Source organism: Astyanax mexicanus, chromosome 20 (assembly GCF_023375975.1).
Source record: "Astyanax mexicanus isolate ESR-SI-001 chromosome 20, AstMex3_surface, whole genome shotgun sequence".
Taxonomy (NCBI): Eukaryota; Metazoa; Chordata; class Actinopteri; order Characiformes; family Acestrorhamphidae; genus Astyanax; species Astyanax mexicanus.
In genome coordinates, this window is record NC_064427.1 from 29,258,677 (window position 1) to 29,277,487 (window position 18,811).

The 18,811-nt window shown below is 37.2% G+C and overlaps 1 protein-coding gene across 1 annotated transcript in view; it reads right to left on the bottom strand.

Annotated features, from left to right (window-relative positions):
- LOC103024460 (fibrillin-2) overlaps positions 1 to 18,811 on the bottom strand; it is a 114,256-nt gene that overhangs the window by 77,178 nt on the left and 18,267 nt on the right. The window contains exons 7-13 of the mRNA XM_049468551.1: positions 15,259 to 15,384; positions 11,429 to 11,554; positions 4,028 to 4,180; positions 2,772 to 3,026; positions 1,836 to 1,973; positions 1,388 to 1,507; positions 790 to 915 (exon numbers count right to left, since the gene is read on the bottom strand). Coding sequence (XP_049324508.1) covers positions 790 to 915; positions 1,388 to 1,507; positions 1,836 to 1,973; positions 2,772 to 3,026; positions 4,028 to 4,180; positions 11,429 to 11,554; positions 15,259 to 15,384 — 1,044 coding nt within the window. The remainder of the gene's footprint in view (positions 1 to 789; positions 916 to 1,387; positions 1,508 to 1,835; positions 1,974 to 2,771; positions 3,027 to 4,027; positions 4,181 to 11,428; positions 11,555 to 15,258; positions 15,385 to 18,811) is intronic.

Consider the following 18,811-nt stretch of genomic DNA (forward strand, 5'->3'; position numbering starts at 1 on the left):
ACTAACGTATATGGACATAAGTATTGGGAAAACTACTCATCATAATTTCTTCTAAAATCATCAGTATTAAAAAACGTTTATCCTGTTTTTGATTGAGTAACTGTCTTGACTGTCTAGACTGGAAGGCTTTCTAGGGAAGGTTTTGTTAGGAAGCATTGCTGTGAGGATTTAATAGCTTCAGCCAAAAGAGCAAAAGTTAGTGAAGTTCTGTGTAAGTGTTTGTGCGTGCCAGTGTGTGTGTGCATGTCTGTGTGTGTGTGTGGCCAATCAGTCAGCCATGGATACTGGGTAGTGTTTATAATGTAAAGAGCAGGTTCAGGTTTAGGTAAAAGAATAAGGTACAAAATAAATATTGGGACTTCATTGCTCAGCGTGAACAGATGCCCTAAAAAAATCTATACTGAATTTTGATGTAAAAACTAAAACACCAACAGTTTTATCTATATCTTTATATTCTATTTCTTCTGATATTATACATGAGTCCATGTTTTTTTAAAGGGGCGGATTGACAGTGGGACTGGGTTTGTTGGATGCTCAGCACCCCTAAACCTCTGATCCTAGAATCCCCCCTGCTAGCCACCAAAAATGAAATGCAAAGATTAGCATATATATAAATATTAAATAAAACTGTTTGAGGAGGCAGAAGAGAACAGAAAATTAATGAGACCCAAGGGTCAAATGAGGCATGGCTGGCGGTTCATGCATTGAAGTTTTAAAAGAGGAAATGAGGAATCAGGATGTCAGCAGCTGTAGAGGGGGGTGCTATAGGAGGGTGATATAGACTCTTACCTATGCAGTTTTTGCCGTCGGGCGTGAGCTGGAAGCCTGCGTTGCAGATACAGCGGAAGCTGCCGGCAGTGTTGAGGCAGCGCCCGTTCCGACAAAGCACGCCGTTATTCAGACATTCATCAGTGTCTGCCAGGGGGCACACAACACCACAACAGCTCCATCAAGACTACAGTATTGGGCTACAATGAGTGTTTGCAGCACATTTCCTCAGTTTAATACTTTCATGTTGTATATATCTGTGATAATGACCATGTTTACTAATACACAAAGATAAAACACTTCATGCTGCAATTAGAGATGAAAATTCTGTAGTTTTTTTCCATAAACAGTGCAAACACTGCAAAAGTATGGCTATTAATCTAATTCATGCATCACAGAAAATTATATTTGTTGATAAAAACCCACTTCAACCACAACTTTATGCTTGAACTCAGCTAGTTCAAAAAGAAACTGACTCTGAGAAAAAATATCCTGTACTTAAGTAGTTTTGCTTCCAAAAGTGGAATTTCCAGGCCTTTTATATAAAAGTCCCCTAAAAAGCTCCTTAATCTCTCAAAATATATCAAATCTAGCAGGTGTTCCAGAGCTACAGACTCACCAAAGCAGGCCTGCTTGCCTGGAGGCCTGTGAAAGCCTGTATGGCACTTGCAGTAAAAAGAGCCGGCAGTATTTACACAGTCTCCATTAGTACAGGGGTCAGAAACACACTCATCTATGTCTGGGAAAACAAAACATAATACAGATGAAAACAGCGTTCATTATTTTACAAATCTTACTGTTTATGCAGACATCAGTTCCTGTGAATTTGCTGTAGTATAACAGTTAAACTATCGGCAAGCGGTTAGCCTCAAGTAGCAACCACAAAGAGCTAAAAATACACCCACACTCATTCTGGCTAAGGAAGCAGATGTTTTAAAACAAAGTTATTTACCAGAATGTAACCAGATATATAAAACCATATCTTCTATATTCATTTAATAGAAAAACAGTATGAGGCACAAGCATATTATTCATTATTAATATGTTTATAATCATAGAGATATTACCAGAGCACTCTCCTAGGCTGTCCACTCTGAAGCCAGCATTGCACTCACAGCGATGACTGGACCCCACCGGGATACAGCGTCCATTTAAACACAAGTTGGGAATCAACAAGCATTTGTTGATTGTCTCATTTAGACTCACTAGAAAAAAACACACAACAGCTGGTTTTATATATATATATATATATATATATATATATATATATATACACACTTAGGTGCAACCTAAACAATGTCTAAGCGAATCAAATTCATACTTATTGAACTAAACGTTATTAAACGTATGTTTTTAAAGTTTCACGGATATTAAAATTAGTGTTTCTTTAACAGATAATTTTTTTTGCCCAACTAAACTTTTTTTTTAAACATGTAGGCTTTTTTTAAGTGTCCAAGCACAAAATCAAATCTTTTTTTATTAAAAACATTTTAATAATAAATCCCCAATCCAAGTCTTTGCCCCTGATCCAATGTGGGTACTTCAATACTGAGTACCAGCTGATACCCAATATCTGATGTGATTTAATTTTTTTTTTACAAATGAAAATATCAATATTAATATAATATTAATATTAGTTTTAATACTGGGTTAAGAAATTCTATCCGTCAATTCTGCAAAACTGTTCAAACACTGAAGTGTCCCCATAAACTGGACAAAAATAAAAAACTGGACATAAATAAAAATATATACATAATATAAAAACATTGGTAAATGTCATTATCTTAATTAAAAGAGCCTCTGACAAGATAAGATGTGGACCAATCCACACCAATCCACTGTTTTCCAGCCAACATTTTTTTGATCACCTTAAATCGTGTGCTGCATCAAATCGGTACACCCCTAGATTAAAATATCACAAATTTGAAATATCTAATGTTTAACGGATTTATTCCAAATCCCATATGCTGCTGTTCTTGCTTGTTTTACTGTGTTCCACTCACCAACAGGTCCCTGTGGTCTTTGTCCATTGCCGTTTCCATTAATGGGAATATGAGGGATCTGTGGGATTTGAGGGATCTGAGGGATCTGTGGAATGTGAGGATATAAGTTGCCATTGACCGGATAAAGTGTTTGGCCATTCAGAGTCGAGTCAGGTCTGTTGGGCTGTTGAGGGATTCTGCCTCCAAGAATGCCAGGATCCACATCTGGATATCCTCCCACTGGTACTCCCTCTAAACACATCCTACGGAATTCATCTGAGGGATACAACAAAGAAGTCACTTGTGATCAACTGCAACACACAGCAGAAACAGAATGCTGATATGAGCTTGTTATAACCCTAAATAATATCCTCGTGGGCTTTACTTACTGTTTTAATCTGTATGTATAGAGAAGAAAGACAGACGTGTCTTTAGACTGAAACAATGTTTTGATAATGAAATTATCCTTTTTTTCTACACTCATTAGTCCATTATATCAGCTCCACTCCCCACATTTCTATATTGCAGATGTATATTTACATACTGAACTCTGCAGACTGTTTCTGCTTGTTCTTCACTGATCAGGGCCACCACAGTGCAGCAGGACACACTAACATGATGGTGGTATTGTTTTAGCGTGTGTTGTGCTGCTACAAGTGGATCAGGCACAGCAGTGCTGCTGGAGTTTTTAGACACCTCAGTTTCACTGCTGGACGAAATAGTACACCAATCAAGAACTAGAGGACGGACAACACAAACTGTGCAGCAACAGATAAGCTTCTGTCTCTGGCTTTAAGGGTGTTTTCACACCCGTGATTAGTTTCTTTGGTCCATTAAATAATTCCATTGCTGCTCTGTTTGTAGCTGTGCTGTTTGGTTTGTAAGTGCTCCATCCTTGCAAGGTTACCTGTATGTGATGGAGTAATACATGGAAAGCTTCAGTTACAGTGCATTACCAGCTAATAATGGCACTCATAGAACACCTTTCAGCCAATAAAATTGCAGGATCAGAACTAACTGTGGTATAATATATACATAACACAGTATTGTACTTTTACTTTCAGTACTTCAGTACTTTATTTTAGAAAAAAAAATGTTGAATACTGTAGAACACTTTAATAAAGCACTTCTACTTAAGTCTGGGTCTCTAGTACTTTATACATGTCTGAATACTACAAACATTTTGAAAAGCTTGTTGCTAGAACCTCTATGAGCCATGTTTAAATGATCAGTGAAAATGAAAAAGGTGGAGAAATAAAAAATGGGTAAGACTTTACCAGTTCCACGGATCGGGCACATCTCTGGAACTGTTCCTCTAGCCCAGCAGAGGCCTCTATCACAACAGCACTGCATTTTTGTGAGGCGTCCTGTCATCTCCTGAGCACATCGCCCACTCAGTAGAGCTGCAAAACAGGAGCCTATATGCTGGCCTGACAAACAAACAGAAAAAAGACACACTCATATATCAGAATTCTTTACTAAGTAAAATCAGAACAGAAGAAAATGTATTAAATTATAAACCCCTGTATAGCTTTATGGTGGGCACAGCAGAGTTTAGAGAGGTTTTAATAACCTAATACCTTAATAACTCTGTCACAATCATCAAAACAATTGGCGCCACACAACATCAGCTCCTAAATTCAGTTCCATATTTGTTGCTCCAAATATTAATCCATGTGACCAAACTGAATGGCACACTGAAACCCATTTTCCAGCTCAATGCCTTCTAATCAGTGCTTTTATCACGCTGCTCATCAGTGTATGATTTGACCCGACATAATTCAAAATACTTACCGTTAGTGCTCTCTTTTCTTATCGACACTAAAGGCCTTTCACATTGTGCTGTGAAAACACACTGCACTGCACTCTCTGGCATCAGAAAAGGTGGTGGGCTGTTCTCAAGCCCACCTGTGAAATTTTAGAAAAGCTCAAAGGGCAGCAAGTCCAGTACGACCGCAGACAATGCGAAAGCCTGCAAAATCGATCACCTCATGTGACTCCTGTATATAGCCAGTACCTTTATAGCTTTTGTTCTTTTGAACTTCAGTCTCTCTCTCCTGGTCTGTCTCTCCATCATTGCAGAAATCCCCCTTTTGACAGAGGGTGAAGGTGCTGAGCCTTCTCCACTCCAGTCTGTGGGTGTGTATACACCCCCCAGATATCAACAGGATGGTGTGAAAGCCTCCAGGCTGAAGATGGCTGCACTTCCTGCAGTATTTAGGTCAGTCAGCCTCTAAAATGGGTGTTTTGTCTGACATCTGTTTGCCCGGGATGCTGTTTGCACATGTGCTTTCATGGCCTCATGAAAGTCAAGTACTTTTGCTCTCTAGCCCTTTCAGACAGACTCCAAGCTAGAAATATGCTTTCAAGACTTTGTGCTCACTTCCACTCATTCTTTATTAACCCCTTAAACTGCAAGTGCAAGGGAAGGAAAGTATTTGAGTACAATCTTTGATTACCTACTTTCAAAATTACATAATATACATAATACTTCTGATATTCTTCTTGGAGGTTGACTTGTTGAGTTCTTTAAAGAAATGTGATGTTTGTGTTCTCACTGCTTTAACACAACCACTTACTCTAAAAGGACTTGATAATTAACTGAAAAGTTAAGGAGAAATCCGATGTAAAATGGACTTTTATGAAACGATTTTAACTTTTATTGGGTTTTATGAAACAAAATAACGAGTGTGAACTTTTGCTAAATAGCTCACCCCTATTCTCCGCCAGCATTCCAAAATACAGCGCCTTTAGCTGATGCTCCCAACAGGCTTACACTACAAGCGATAGGGGCATAGTGTTGCCCATTCAAAGAAATCATTATTGAAACTCTCACGGAAACTGAGGCACTGAGAACTTCGAAAGTGCACAGATAGTTTATTTAAAAGACTGTACCTTGAGGCAGTTCTCTGGGTGTCACCATCTTGAAATCAAGTCACAATAAATCAACTGATGAGCATGAACGAATAGGTAAGATAGGAGAAGAGATTGTAAAATTACTTCAGTGAGGTTCATGCATATCCTCTAAATTATTTTCACAATCTGGTCCCCAATCGTACTTATATATTTGCGCTTATTATTCAACTTATAATGACTTAATTTCAAGATGGCAATGCTATGCCCCTATCACTAGCATTGTAAGCCTGTTGGGAGCATCAGCTAAAAGCGCTGTATTTTGAAATGCTGGGGGCAAATGGAGGTTGGCTATTTAACAAATGTTTGTACTCGTTATCCTGTTTCATAATGTTTCCTTTAAATGGAAGCCTTAAGGACCGAGGATTGAGAAACACTGTTACATAGCACCTGGTTTAAAGGTCTTGTTTACAATATTATACAGAAATATATTATTTATTATTTTGCTCATTGCCTAGCAATTGCTCAATGTAAGGGTTAACACTTATGTTTCTATTCTAGAAATATAATTTTTATAGTATTTTCAGGCCCGTGAATTGCCACACGCAGGCACTTCATGATTCTGAGCACATTTCTTAAAGTCAGATCTAGATTATAGAAAGTCACATAGATCACATGTGACTGAAATTTACAAAGAGGAAGGAAGACAGTCTTCTAGGCAACAAACACAAGCTAAGTCTAAGTCTAAGATCATCAGCAATTTGTGTCTGTTTGGTTAATGCATTCCTACAAATGCTTTTGATTGGCTTGCACATGTGTAAGGATCTGTAAGCTCTACAGGTTTTCAAAATGGCCATGTGTAACACTGAAATAGAAACACTTCAGATCTATCCTTCAGAACAAAGTGTAAACAGAGCCCTGGAAACTACGCCTGTCACTCCCTCGCTGATCCTCCTACACCCGGCAAGCTCCCTCTGCAGTGCTCAGTGGAGATAAGACAAAGGAGACTGAGGATTAGAGCCCTGACCTGCCTGCTCTTATCTCCCCACTGCATATCATGGTTCTACTAATGGCTGGCCTTAGAGCAGAGAAAAAAGAAAGGGATGTGAGCCAGGTCAGAAAATAGCATGGCTTAGAAGTGCTGCTCTACAGTCCTGCTCACCATTATTGGCACCCCTTCCTATTTTGCATAACCTGACAATATCTACAGAAATAAATATAAATGTACCAAAGTTACATATTCAGGGTTTTTTAATTGGAGGTTCAAAGTAATACAACAAATAAAACATTGTTTTTCAATTTGCATGTTGCAATTTTAAAGACAAAACAGAATAAACAGCAATAAAGAAACCCCTTGTTAATATTGAGTTGCACACCCTTTGGCTGTGATTACAGCCTTCAAACGTTTCTTGTAGCCATCTATAAGCTTCTTGCACATCTCAGCTGGTATTTTTTCCCACTCTTCCCTTGCAGTTTGTTCAAGCTCTTGAATGTTTGCAGGGTTCTTTTTCCCAATGGCAGATTTCAACTCACCCCAAAGATTTTCGATGGGATTGAGGTCAGGACTCATTGCTGCCCATTTTTTCCTTTTAAACCATTCCTGTGTGCTTTTGGACGTGTGCTTTGGGTCATTGTCTTGCTGGAATACCCATGACCTTCGACTCAAACCAAGTTTTCTTACACTGGGTAGGACATTTTGCTCTAAAATCTCTTGATAATTCTCAGATTTCATGATTCCTGTGATACGGTCAAGTGCTCCAGTACCAGACGCAGCAAAGCAACCCCACAGCATTATGGATCCTCCACCATGCTTAACTGTTGGTAGGGTGTTCTTCTCCTTATAAGCTTCATTGCGCCGCCTGTAAACAAACTGTTGCTTTGCATTGCCAAAAAGCTCTATTTTTGTTTCATTTGTCCACAGAACATTTTCCCAAAAGGATTGTGGTTTGTCAAGGTACTCTTTGGCAAGTTCCTTTTTATGTCTTTTCTTCAGCAATGGTTTCTTCCTTGGCCTTCGCCCGTAAAGCTCTGCTTGGTTTAGTGTGCGGCGTATGGTACTTGTTGAAACCATGACCCCAGACTGTTCCAGGTTGACCTTCAGTTCTTTGGATGTTTGCCTTGGTTCTTTTTCCACCATTCGCACCAACCTTCGAAGACTTCTCTCGTCAATTTTCCTCTTTCCTCCACGTCCAGGAAGGTTCTTGACAGTTCCATGCTTGGCAAACTTCTTAATAACATTGCGCACTGTTGAAACAGGGACACCAAGGTCTTTGGAGATGGCCTTATACCCTTTGGAAGTCTTGTGTTTGCTAATAATAGCACTTCTGCTGTCCTCACACAGCTCCTTTGTCTTCACCATTGTAACAAAAGAACATGGCCCAAGGTTTGGCTTTTTAAAACTCTGAAGTCATCATTCATTGGCTAATTCATGTCACATGGGCACTGATAATTTGTCACAGGTGATTATCCTTTGCGATTTGCCACAGGTGAGTGAAAATGTGTTTTCATACTAATTTAGTGTAAAGGGTGCCAATACCAGTGTCACAGCAAGCTTAAGGTTTTTCCTGTTTTTCCTTCACATTGTTTGTTGCTTTAAATTGTTGTTCATAATTTTCTCTTTTGTTTTAAATACGAGTGCTCTATACAAAAAACTGTTTCAGTCGACTACTTTTTTCAGGGGGAATTTCCACAATATGTACTTAAACTTCATGGGTGCCAATAATGATGAGCAGGACTGTACATATCTACTCAGTATTAGTGTGCAGGACTGAATACAGTGAGAAAACTTTTGCTGTAACCTAAAGACAATTTATAGTTATGTGGTATATTTTTAAATAAAGTTTTCTTACAGTAATATATGCAGTGAATTAGTTTTATATTGATTGAAGTTTATTTTTTTCTGAATGTATTTACAGCTCTGTTAAAGATTAAGAGACCACTTCAGTTTCTAAATCAGTTTCCCGGATTTTGCTATTTATAAGTATAAGTTTGAGTGAAATGAAAATTGTTGTTTTATTCTATAAACTACGGACATCCTTGCTCCCAAATTCCAAATAAAAATATTTTCATTTAGAGCATTTATTTGCAGAAAATGAAAAATAGCTAAAAAAAGATCTTCAGACCTTAAATAATGCAAAGAAATCAAGTTCATATTCATAAAGTTTTAAGAGTTCAGAAATCATTATTTGGTGTTTTTAATCACCGTTTTTATGCATCTTGGCATGTTCTCCTTCACCAGTCTTACACACTGCTTTTGGATAGCTTCATGCCACTCCAGAAAAAAATTCTAGCATTTCATCTTGGTTTGATGGTTGTGATCATCCATCTTCCTCTTAATTATATTCCAGAGGTTTTTAAAATTTGGTAAAATTAAAGAAATTCACAATTTAAATGTTTTTTTTCCAGAGCTGTATAATACATTTTATATATGCTTTTGTTCTACATACAGCATTAGTTTTACTAAACTTAAGTTTACGCTGAATGTACCAAAGGTACTAAACTTAATGTTTTGACCTAGAATAGACATAATTATACATTTCTAAATCTGGTTTTATTATTATTTAATCAATTTACAAGCTAATATCTGCCAAACCCAGAGTATAATCCGGTGGTATCACAACAGAGATGGCACCCAGCCAACACAGAAAATGGGGACTGACTCTTACAGCTTATAACACTGAGGTCTGGCAGTAAACCATTACATAACACATACATGTGTTCATACATATATAAGAAAAGATAGCCCAGGGAAAACAACTACAAACTGATGTTGAGTGTTAGTGACACAAGGACATGTCCGGTACATAATTAATTGGTAATATGAGCCAATGGGACAGTTGTAGGTTTAATTAAAAAGGTTGTATTGCACAAACAGGCCCTACAGGTCACTGTATATTAATAAATCATCACAGCTGATTCAGATTCATGAATCTTGTTCAGAAGTTATTATATCCAGCATCAGTGCAGTTCATACATTAGTGTTTTTTAATACTCAAAAAAGTATAAATGACAGCATTAAATCTGGGTTAAATAATAACAGGTTGAACACTATTTAACAGTACTGTAACATAGTAAACACAAATGGTTTACAATGAAAACAGCAGCTGATGGGAGTGTAAAATAATAATTAATGTCACATACATGGTACTACAGACAGAAAGTGCCTTCTCTCTCTGAGGCTGGAATGCTGGCAGTAGGGGGGTTGGGTGGTAATTGCAGGTTGAGGTCCAGCCGCTGACACTGTGTGATCTCTACATCACATTTTACTATTCCGCATTCTCTACCTGCCTCAACAAGCACTGTATAAAGTTAAATAAAACTCTGCAGACACACACAGAGACAGGAGACCATTGGAGGGTCCAAGGCTTAAGATGTTGCTGAGTGGGAGAGTTCTCACACAGATGTATACACAGATGTTCTTCTATCTAACTGCCTATTCATGACCTGTATTATATTTCCAAGCATGACCATTTTGCACATTTAGTTTTGATGCTTTATCCTGGTGTACAGTACAGAGCTACAGAGGTAGGATCTCTATAGAACATTAGCTTTTCACTATTGTAGTTGCTTGTACACCCTGGAGCAGTCCTGCCCTACATATGTTAGTGTTTTCCTGGTCTAATACACCCACATGCACTAGCTAATTAGTTGGATTAGGTGTGTTAGAGCAGGAAAACAACTAAATATGCAGAGTATAAAGTTGTTGTCACGCAAAAACCTACATTTACCTGATTGTATTTTACACAAATGGAATAAACTCACTTGGAATAAACAAATTTCTCACTTTCATTTAGACAATCATATCATAAAATTATGACCACCTCCTTGTGTCTGCTCCATTTTATCATATTTACTTACTTGCTTAAAGGAACACTAAGCAGAGTGTAGTATATATATGTTACTCTATATATTCTGTATGCTTCAGTTTTTAATGGTCAGGACCCCATTGCTGGACTGAGAATAGTAACACTATATATAGAGAGTAGTACACTTACTAAAAATATCAAACAGTCCTGTGGGCAGAATCTTGTGAGCAGAGTCATGTGACTGATAAAGAACTAGAGGATGACCAACACAAACTGTGCAGCAACAGATGAGCTTCTGTCTTTGACTTTACATCTACAAGATAAAGCAGCTACTTAGAAGTGTCCAATAGAGTGGACAGTACGATTACAGAATGTTTAAAACCTCCAGCAGCACCGCTGTGTTCACTAATTCACTAAAAACAGCCCAACACACACTCCTAACACACCACCACCATATCATATGTTACTGCAGTGCTGACAATGACACACCACCCAAATAATATATGTTCTGTTGTGGTCCTGACCATTGAAGAACACAGTGTATAGTAATATCATATAATATAATAATGATAATAAAGTATACAGAGAAACACACATTTAAAACGACAAAGTGCTCCTGTATGGTCATTGCAGCTGATAATAAACAATAAAAAATAAACAGTGAGTGTAGAAACTAGAAAATTCTCATAATATTTTGATATGACTGCTTAAAGGTATAAGTTTCTTTTCCAATTGTTTTTTTTTTTAGACGTTTTTGCATGACAGCAACAACGTGTTGGTTGGAAACTAAAATTATCTTTGATTAAAATAAACTGGCCACATATTTACCCCAGAAATTATGAGGAAAAAAAATAGAACAACATGAGAACCTAGAAAATTAAAAATAAAAAATATTTGGTGTAGATATTTGGTTGATTTATAAATAAATAAATCAATTTCATGAGATCCCACAAATGTGGTCTTTTTGAAAAGTCTGTTATGTATAGTGTTCAATTTTGAATCTCTACTCTCTCCACTTACCAAAGCAACGAGTCTTGTCGGCAGACAGCACATATCCAGATGGACACACGCAGGAAAAGCTGCCAACTGAGTTGGTGCACTGTCCTCCTTCACACACATGTTGAACAGTAGAGCACTCATCCACATCTGGGAAAAATTGGAGAATAGTGATCTCACATTATTCTTGGAAAATCTGCTTTGGTGGCAACAAAGGCAACTCTGAACTTCACAATGCAAGAAGAATCTAGCAATCAACATTTTTAAACAAATTAAAATTGGTCTAGTGGCAGAAAAATACACAATAATATGTTTCTGAGCACCATGGGTAATTATTTAACTTATTATATAACTAAATACAGTGGGGAAAGGCCCTAAAGGTCAGTCAACTGGGGAACTTCAAAAGTGGCAACGGTAACTGCACAACTCGATGAGCAGATGAACCAGCAGGCAAAATCCTGATGAAACATCTGCAGAGAAATAAACCATGTAAAAATACAGATTGATCACATTGGTGTGTACTAAATTAGGAAATGTTACTTAACTCTACTTATGTTCCACTTTAGAGCAGCTGTAAGTCTGAGTGCATGTTTTTTCACAATAGTGCATTCAAAACCAGGAGAGAGGAGCAGCTACATGTATCAATAATGGCCATTTAATAAAGTCAGGCAAAAAGATCAATGGAGTCATTGTCACATCATGTTCTTGCAAAACACAAAAAGCTCTTTTACTGAAAAAAATTATATTAATAATTTTATTTATATATATATAAACCCCCCAGAATTGAGCAGTGGAGCAGTGGAACTGTTATCTGGAATGATGGTGCTCCATCAAATACTTCTGGGATGAGTTGGGGAGTTGGAGAAGGTTGGTGAAAAAGATCCAAGACCCTGACCCCACTGAATCTGTATAATGTACATTGGCATTAAGGGCAGCTTGTATTATTAATGTTGTAGACGGTGGGAATGCTAATATGCCAGCAATGATATAAACTGGGAAACCCGATTTGCACTGTATTTATTAAGGGAGTGAGAGAGGTTTGGTTCTTGGCTGGGCTGCAGGCTGGCAGTAGAGCAAAGTGACTCCTCATGTTTACCTCCATCATGTGAACTGTGCTCTCAGCACTGGACTGTTAGCTGAGTAAACTACAACTAAGCAGCACTCACTTGCAGCATTTCCCAAAGCGAGAGTACTTCCCAGAAAGGAAAGCACCTAACCACATGGATCTATGACAGCCCCTCTCTAACACCACAGTCTTACAGGGTTTTCACTTTGCTAAACTTAAAAACAGTGTCTGAGCTTACTCCATTTGGAATTTTCAGGGAACTAAATCAAACTGTGTTGTGTTGATGTTTTTGCCTATTTTGCTTCTTCAAAGATAGACTTCTTTAAGATCAGATTTTCAGGCCAGTAAATTTGATTGTCTTTCAAACTTGTGGCCACCCACAAACCAACAACCCACATTATATCATAATTACCATGTGCAACAACAACTTAATTTTCACCAAACCATAAGGAAAGTTCATTTAAGTAAAGATAAAGAAAGTGAGAAAGTGATATTTGGATGTAGGTGAAACACAGATGAAAGTTTTTTGCTTAATTTTAAGACCTGCCATTAAGAAGCTAGCTAGTAATTAGCCAACCACAAATCTGGAAAACATACTGAAGTGCTGAGGTCACTGTTTCTTAGGGTTCTTTTTTAGAGTTTTAGATATTTAGTCTGTTATTTCATCAAATTTTGTCTGATTGACATTTCATTTGTTAATATTTTATATTTAATATTTCATTTGATAATTTGTATTATTGTCATTCTTCTTACAACATTTAAAATATGTTTTGTTACCAGTAGTAAAGTGTTTCAGGTTTCTGTTTTACACAGTAAAGTTTTAAGTAGCATTTGTGAATGTTAACTCTGTATTGTAGTGCTTCTATCACTGGGCTGTTAGTGTCTCTTTTATCACTACTAGGTGTGACCGACTGTTGTATGCAATAGTTCCCGAAATCATCACACCAGCACTTGGGACAGTGAGACACTTTGGACAGTGTAGTAAAGTACAGACCCTTCTACTGAATGCATTCAGTGACTTTAAGAATGCTTTCACAACCACCTTGCTTGGTTTGGACCTTCAGAATTTTCTGTTTGGCCCAAACCAAAATAGCATGTGTGAAAGGTGCTGTGAACCATGGTCTGGACCAAAGGACAAAGATATGGTCAGACCAAAAATGGTGGTCTAGGTTGGATCAACTAAACCATGGTTCGGTTTGTTTGCATAAAACACTTTTTTGATGATTTGGATGTTTGGACCGCTAACAGGATTTTGAGACAGGCTATCATCACCCATTTAACAATAGAAGAAAAAGGGACAGATGTTGTGTTGAAATTCATTATAATTTAGTGTGCAGATTATGCTTACGATTCCTGTATGTACTGTAGACTAACACACAGTTATAAACCAATAAATAAAATGAATCTGAGGGGAATTTTGCTTGACCAGGGGGTGTTTAATGAAAGGTAACCTGTGAGGCTGCATGCTGTTATTGTCTCTCGTATCACTACTAGGTGTGACTGACTGTCCCATGCAATGGTTACTGAGATCATCATCGAAGAGACATGTTTAGTAGTCAACGATTTCTCACTAAGAGGTACACTACCCAAGAGTAGAGCTTCTGCACTGACCAAGTGGCTAATCAATCCATACATTTAAAGAGTGTAAGTGTATGTTATGATATCAGTCTGAGAAAATGAAAGGAAGAATGTGGCAATAGTATCTCAGTGGGGCCTGTTTTTTTTCATATAACAATACACAAGTTAAGAGTCGATATTTCATCAAAAAATTAAGAGACTACTTCAATTTCTGAAGAAGTTTCTCTGATTTTGCTATTTATAGGTATATGTTTGAGTAAAATGAACATTATTGTTTTATTCCATAAACTACTCACAAAATTTCTCTCACATTTCAAATAAAAATATTGACATTTAGAGCATTTATTTACAGAAAATGAGAAATGGCTGAAATAACAAAAAAGATGCAGAGCTTTCAGACCCTCAGAAACAACATAATCACAGTTTTCATGCATCTTGACATGTTCTCCTCCACCAGTCTTACACACTGCTTTTGGATAACTTTATGCCACTCCTGGTACAAAAATTCTAGCAGTTCAGCTTGGTTTGATGGCTTGTGATCATCCATCTTCCTCTTGATTATATTCCAGAGGTTTTTAATTGGTAAAATCAAAGAAACTCATTTTTAAGTGGTCTCTTATTTTTTCTTTTGTTTATCAACTATATATAATGTTAGGTATGATATATATATATACTATATATATGTTCCCACATATGTTCCCACATTTTTAATAAAACCATTCTTCTGACTTTCTGCATTCCCACAAAGACACACATATTTATATTTTACAAAGTTTCCCATAGGGCCCCTTTTCAACCTCATACCTAACATTAGCAACAACAACTAGGTAATTACCACCTTCTGCTGCAACTGTAATGTCCAAAATCAAGATAAAGCAGTTCAGGCTTTAGGAAGAATGTTTTCCATATAATCTCTTTCCATTTTCAGCTGTTTCTTACTGATTTCTTACTGAGCTCTTGTTTGTTTGGTGCCATGGATACTTCAGCCCAAACAGTCTGAATATTTTGCTATCAATAGTAGACTTAAAAAATAAGTAAACTGAAACTTCAATATGTTGGTCGTTTGTTTATATAAAAAGAATGGATTTAGTAGACTTGGGGAAATGAACTCACAGTTTTTGGCAACCCAAGACATACGTAGGTTATTTCATAACGATTACTGCAGAAATAATGGTGATTGATGATGATTAATGCTCACATCGTTACTCACCCTCACACTTATTCGTGACTTCGTTAAGACGATGCCCAGCAGGGCACTTGCACTCATATGAGCCCACTGTGTTGACGCAGTTCCCTCCTTGGCACAGACCTGGCACGGCCTGGCATTCATCAACATCTGTACAAAGAAGAATTACAGATGTTAAAATATTAAAGCACCATTTTTACCAAATAATTTCAGAGGATAAACCTCATACACTATATGTCTAAATGTTTGTGGACACCCTTTTACATTCTGCTACTTTAAAAAATGCTTTCACACCATGTTCCAACCTTGTTTGGTAAAATATAAGTTATGAAAGATGCTGTGAACCACGCTCTGGACCAAAGAACCAAAAATGGACCAAAAATGATGTCAGACCAAAGAAGGTGGTATTGGTTTAGACCAAATAAAGTGCAGTAAACTTAGCTATTTGAATAATTTGGATGTTTGCAGCAATTACAGGGTTGATACAGGCTATCATCACTCATTACACAATAAAAAAATAAGAGAGAACTTAAAAACAATGAGTTTCTTTCATTTTATCAAACTGAAAAACTCTGGAATATAATCTAGAGGAAGATAGATGATCACAAGCCATCAAACCAAGCTGAAGTTATCCAAAAGCAGTGTGTAAGATTGGTGGAGGAGAACATGCCAAGATGCATTAAAACTGTGATTAAAAAACAGGGTTATTCCACCAAATATTGATTTCTGAACTCTTAAAACTTTATAAATATGAACTTGTTTGTTTTCTGTGCATTATTTTAGGTCTGAAAGCTCTGCATCTTTTTGTTATTTCAGCCATTTCTCATTTTCTGCAAATAAATGTTCTAAATGACAGTATTTTTATTTGGAATTTGGGAGAAATGTTGTCCGTAGTTTATAGAATAAAACAACAATGTTCATTTTACACAAACATCTACCTATAAATAGCAAAATTAGATAAACTGATTCAAAAACTGAAGTGGTCTCTTTTTTTACAGAGCTGTATGTTGCATTGAAATTCAATATTTTATAGAGTGCAGATTATGCTTACGATTCTTGTATCTACTGTAACTGCAGATTAACACTTCTGTTGTTATAAACAGACATAAAAGGAATCCGAGGGGAGTCTGCTAGGCTCATTCTACTGTGTGACTTGCAAGCACTTTTTTCTGCAGGGAGGCACAATTTTGCACAATATGCACAACTGCTGTATGCTTCTATAAACCAATAAATGTCCAGTACAGGGAGACACAGCCCACATAGCTCATGACGAGATAACAAATCAAAGCTCTTTACTGAACGTTGTTGATAAACTGCAGTGTAAAATTAACTAAAAGGAAGAAACAAACCGGTCCAAATGTATACAATGTAACAAAAACATGAACCTTGGTTTGGAGGCGCACCCATTGCTGACACATACTGTATGATCCAGTAGATGCTAATAGAATAGAACTATTTCTGAAACAGAAAAACATGAACCCAATGGCACCAAGCATAATGTTAGGATATAACCAGCTCCATCTAATACTTTTGGGATGAGTTGGGGAGTTGGTGCTGATCATCATCATCATCATCCAACCTCCTGACCTCACTAATTCGCTCTTCACTCTTGTCACTGAATGCAATCAATTTTCTTGAACCCTTGTAACCCTAAATTTCATGAGAAACGACGAACAAGCATTTGCCAACATTTTTGTCTATATAGTGTTTCTCCACAACAGTAACCTGACCAGAACAGAAGGAAGAAACTAAACGGTTATAAACTTAAAAACATGTGTTAATGCAACTTCAAAGCAAAAACTCTTCTGGCAAATATCTTGTTCCAATCAAAGTATCTGTCATTGCAAGTAATCTTGGATTGGAAAGCCCGGGATGTGTCTCGTCCGAAGACATATGATATCGGGAGCTTTTTGAAATGTTAAACTAAAACCACATAATTTCTTTGGAACCAAATGCACTTGGCTCTAAGCTTTCCTATAGAAAATGTTCTCAGAGCTTTCGTACCATAAATTTCTCATAGCTGAACTTACACCATGTTAAGATTTATTACAAGGCAATCATATTTTTTCTTTCTTTTTTTCTTTTGGTCTGACACGTTTTTCTTGTCGATTTTCTTGCAGGAAAGCCGATATCTGTCTGTAATATGTTTTCCTGTGAAAACTATCCACAGTACAGTAGCAGTGTGACAATGTTGTCTGAGACAGAAGCGTCATTCACGTCGCAGTAATATCCGCCTGCAGCCCACACCCTATGAAGAAGGGCCCCTTGTAAAGAAGGCCTGCAGCAGCAGAGAATCAGCCAGCTCTACAGCTGCACGGTACAGTCCACTTTTTCTACAGTACTCTACAGAGCTCTGAATGTGAAAGAGAAGCTGGGTGTTAATTTGTGTACAAAGCAGGACTCCGCTAGGCCCTGCTGCCCAGGAACAAGGCCACACTTCAGTCCCCAGAAAGATGAGACAGGTGAGGTCACTGGAAAAACAACATTTCTCCTCCTCAGACGTAGAGTGGGAGAATTATGAGGGAGGGGGAAATATGAGCGTGATCAAAACTCTGGGATTTCACACAGTCCCACAAAAAAAGATGAGTGAGTGGTTGTGTAAAGAACGTATTACAGTGAGTCATTTGCTCATCAAAATGTGCTTTATGTTTCCTGTCTTCTAAAATAATCAACCCAGAACCACATGACAAGATCATGTTTTCATGAAAACACAAACTGCCAGATTAACCACTACATTAAGACCAAATCTCCCTGAATTAAAGCAATATTAATGTGTAAAACAGACATTAGATTCTCCATCTTGGCTACTCAGGCACCTGCATGCTGCTAACAGCACTACCTATCTCTGATGAAGCAGGATAGATATCTCTCCCAATAACTGTATAACGCTACCTTAACCATATTTGTGTACAAAAACACATTAGTCGGGGAGTCCAGGAGCAAAAAAGGTAAATTCTCACTTTCTTAGGGTTTTGCAATTTTCTTGCCACTAATGGCTAAGCTGCCCCTACGTAAAGCACATAACCACTAGTTAACCCAAGAAAATAGGTTATATTCAATGTTTTACAATGATTTGACTCAATACTTTACAAGAAGTAAAAGCAGACCCAGGATGGACTATTCTAAAATAAAATATCAAAACATTTAAAACCAACCACTTTAATGAATGCAATGAGTCACAAGAGGAACATATTCTAAAAAAAAAACAGTTATTTTATTTGTTTTTATACTACTTTTAGCTTCTTTTGTCATGATTATGTGGCTCTTATTATGAAATGTGTGGTTCAAAACATTATTGTGTATTATTTTAGTAAAATGTTTATTTTAAACGGTTGTTTCTCAGGGCGTGCAATTTCGCAGCAAGACTTGGCACAGAGTATCCATTCCATGGTGTCCATTCAGCTACATAACAGTGAAACTAGCTCTCTATCAAATCAGAAAATGGGAAATAATGCAGATTAGCTTGAACAGCCATCAAAAAGGACCTACATGTGTTCTGCTATAATGCATCAGTTTCAGAGCTGAGGCTATACTACATCCAGGTGTTTTGGAGTGCTTAGGGCAGCTGGAATTGATA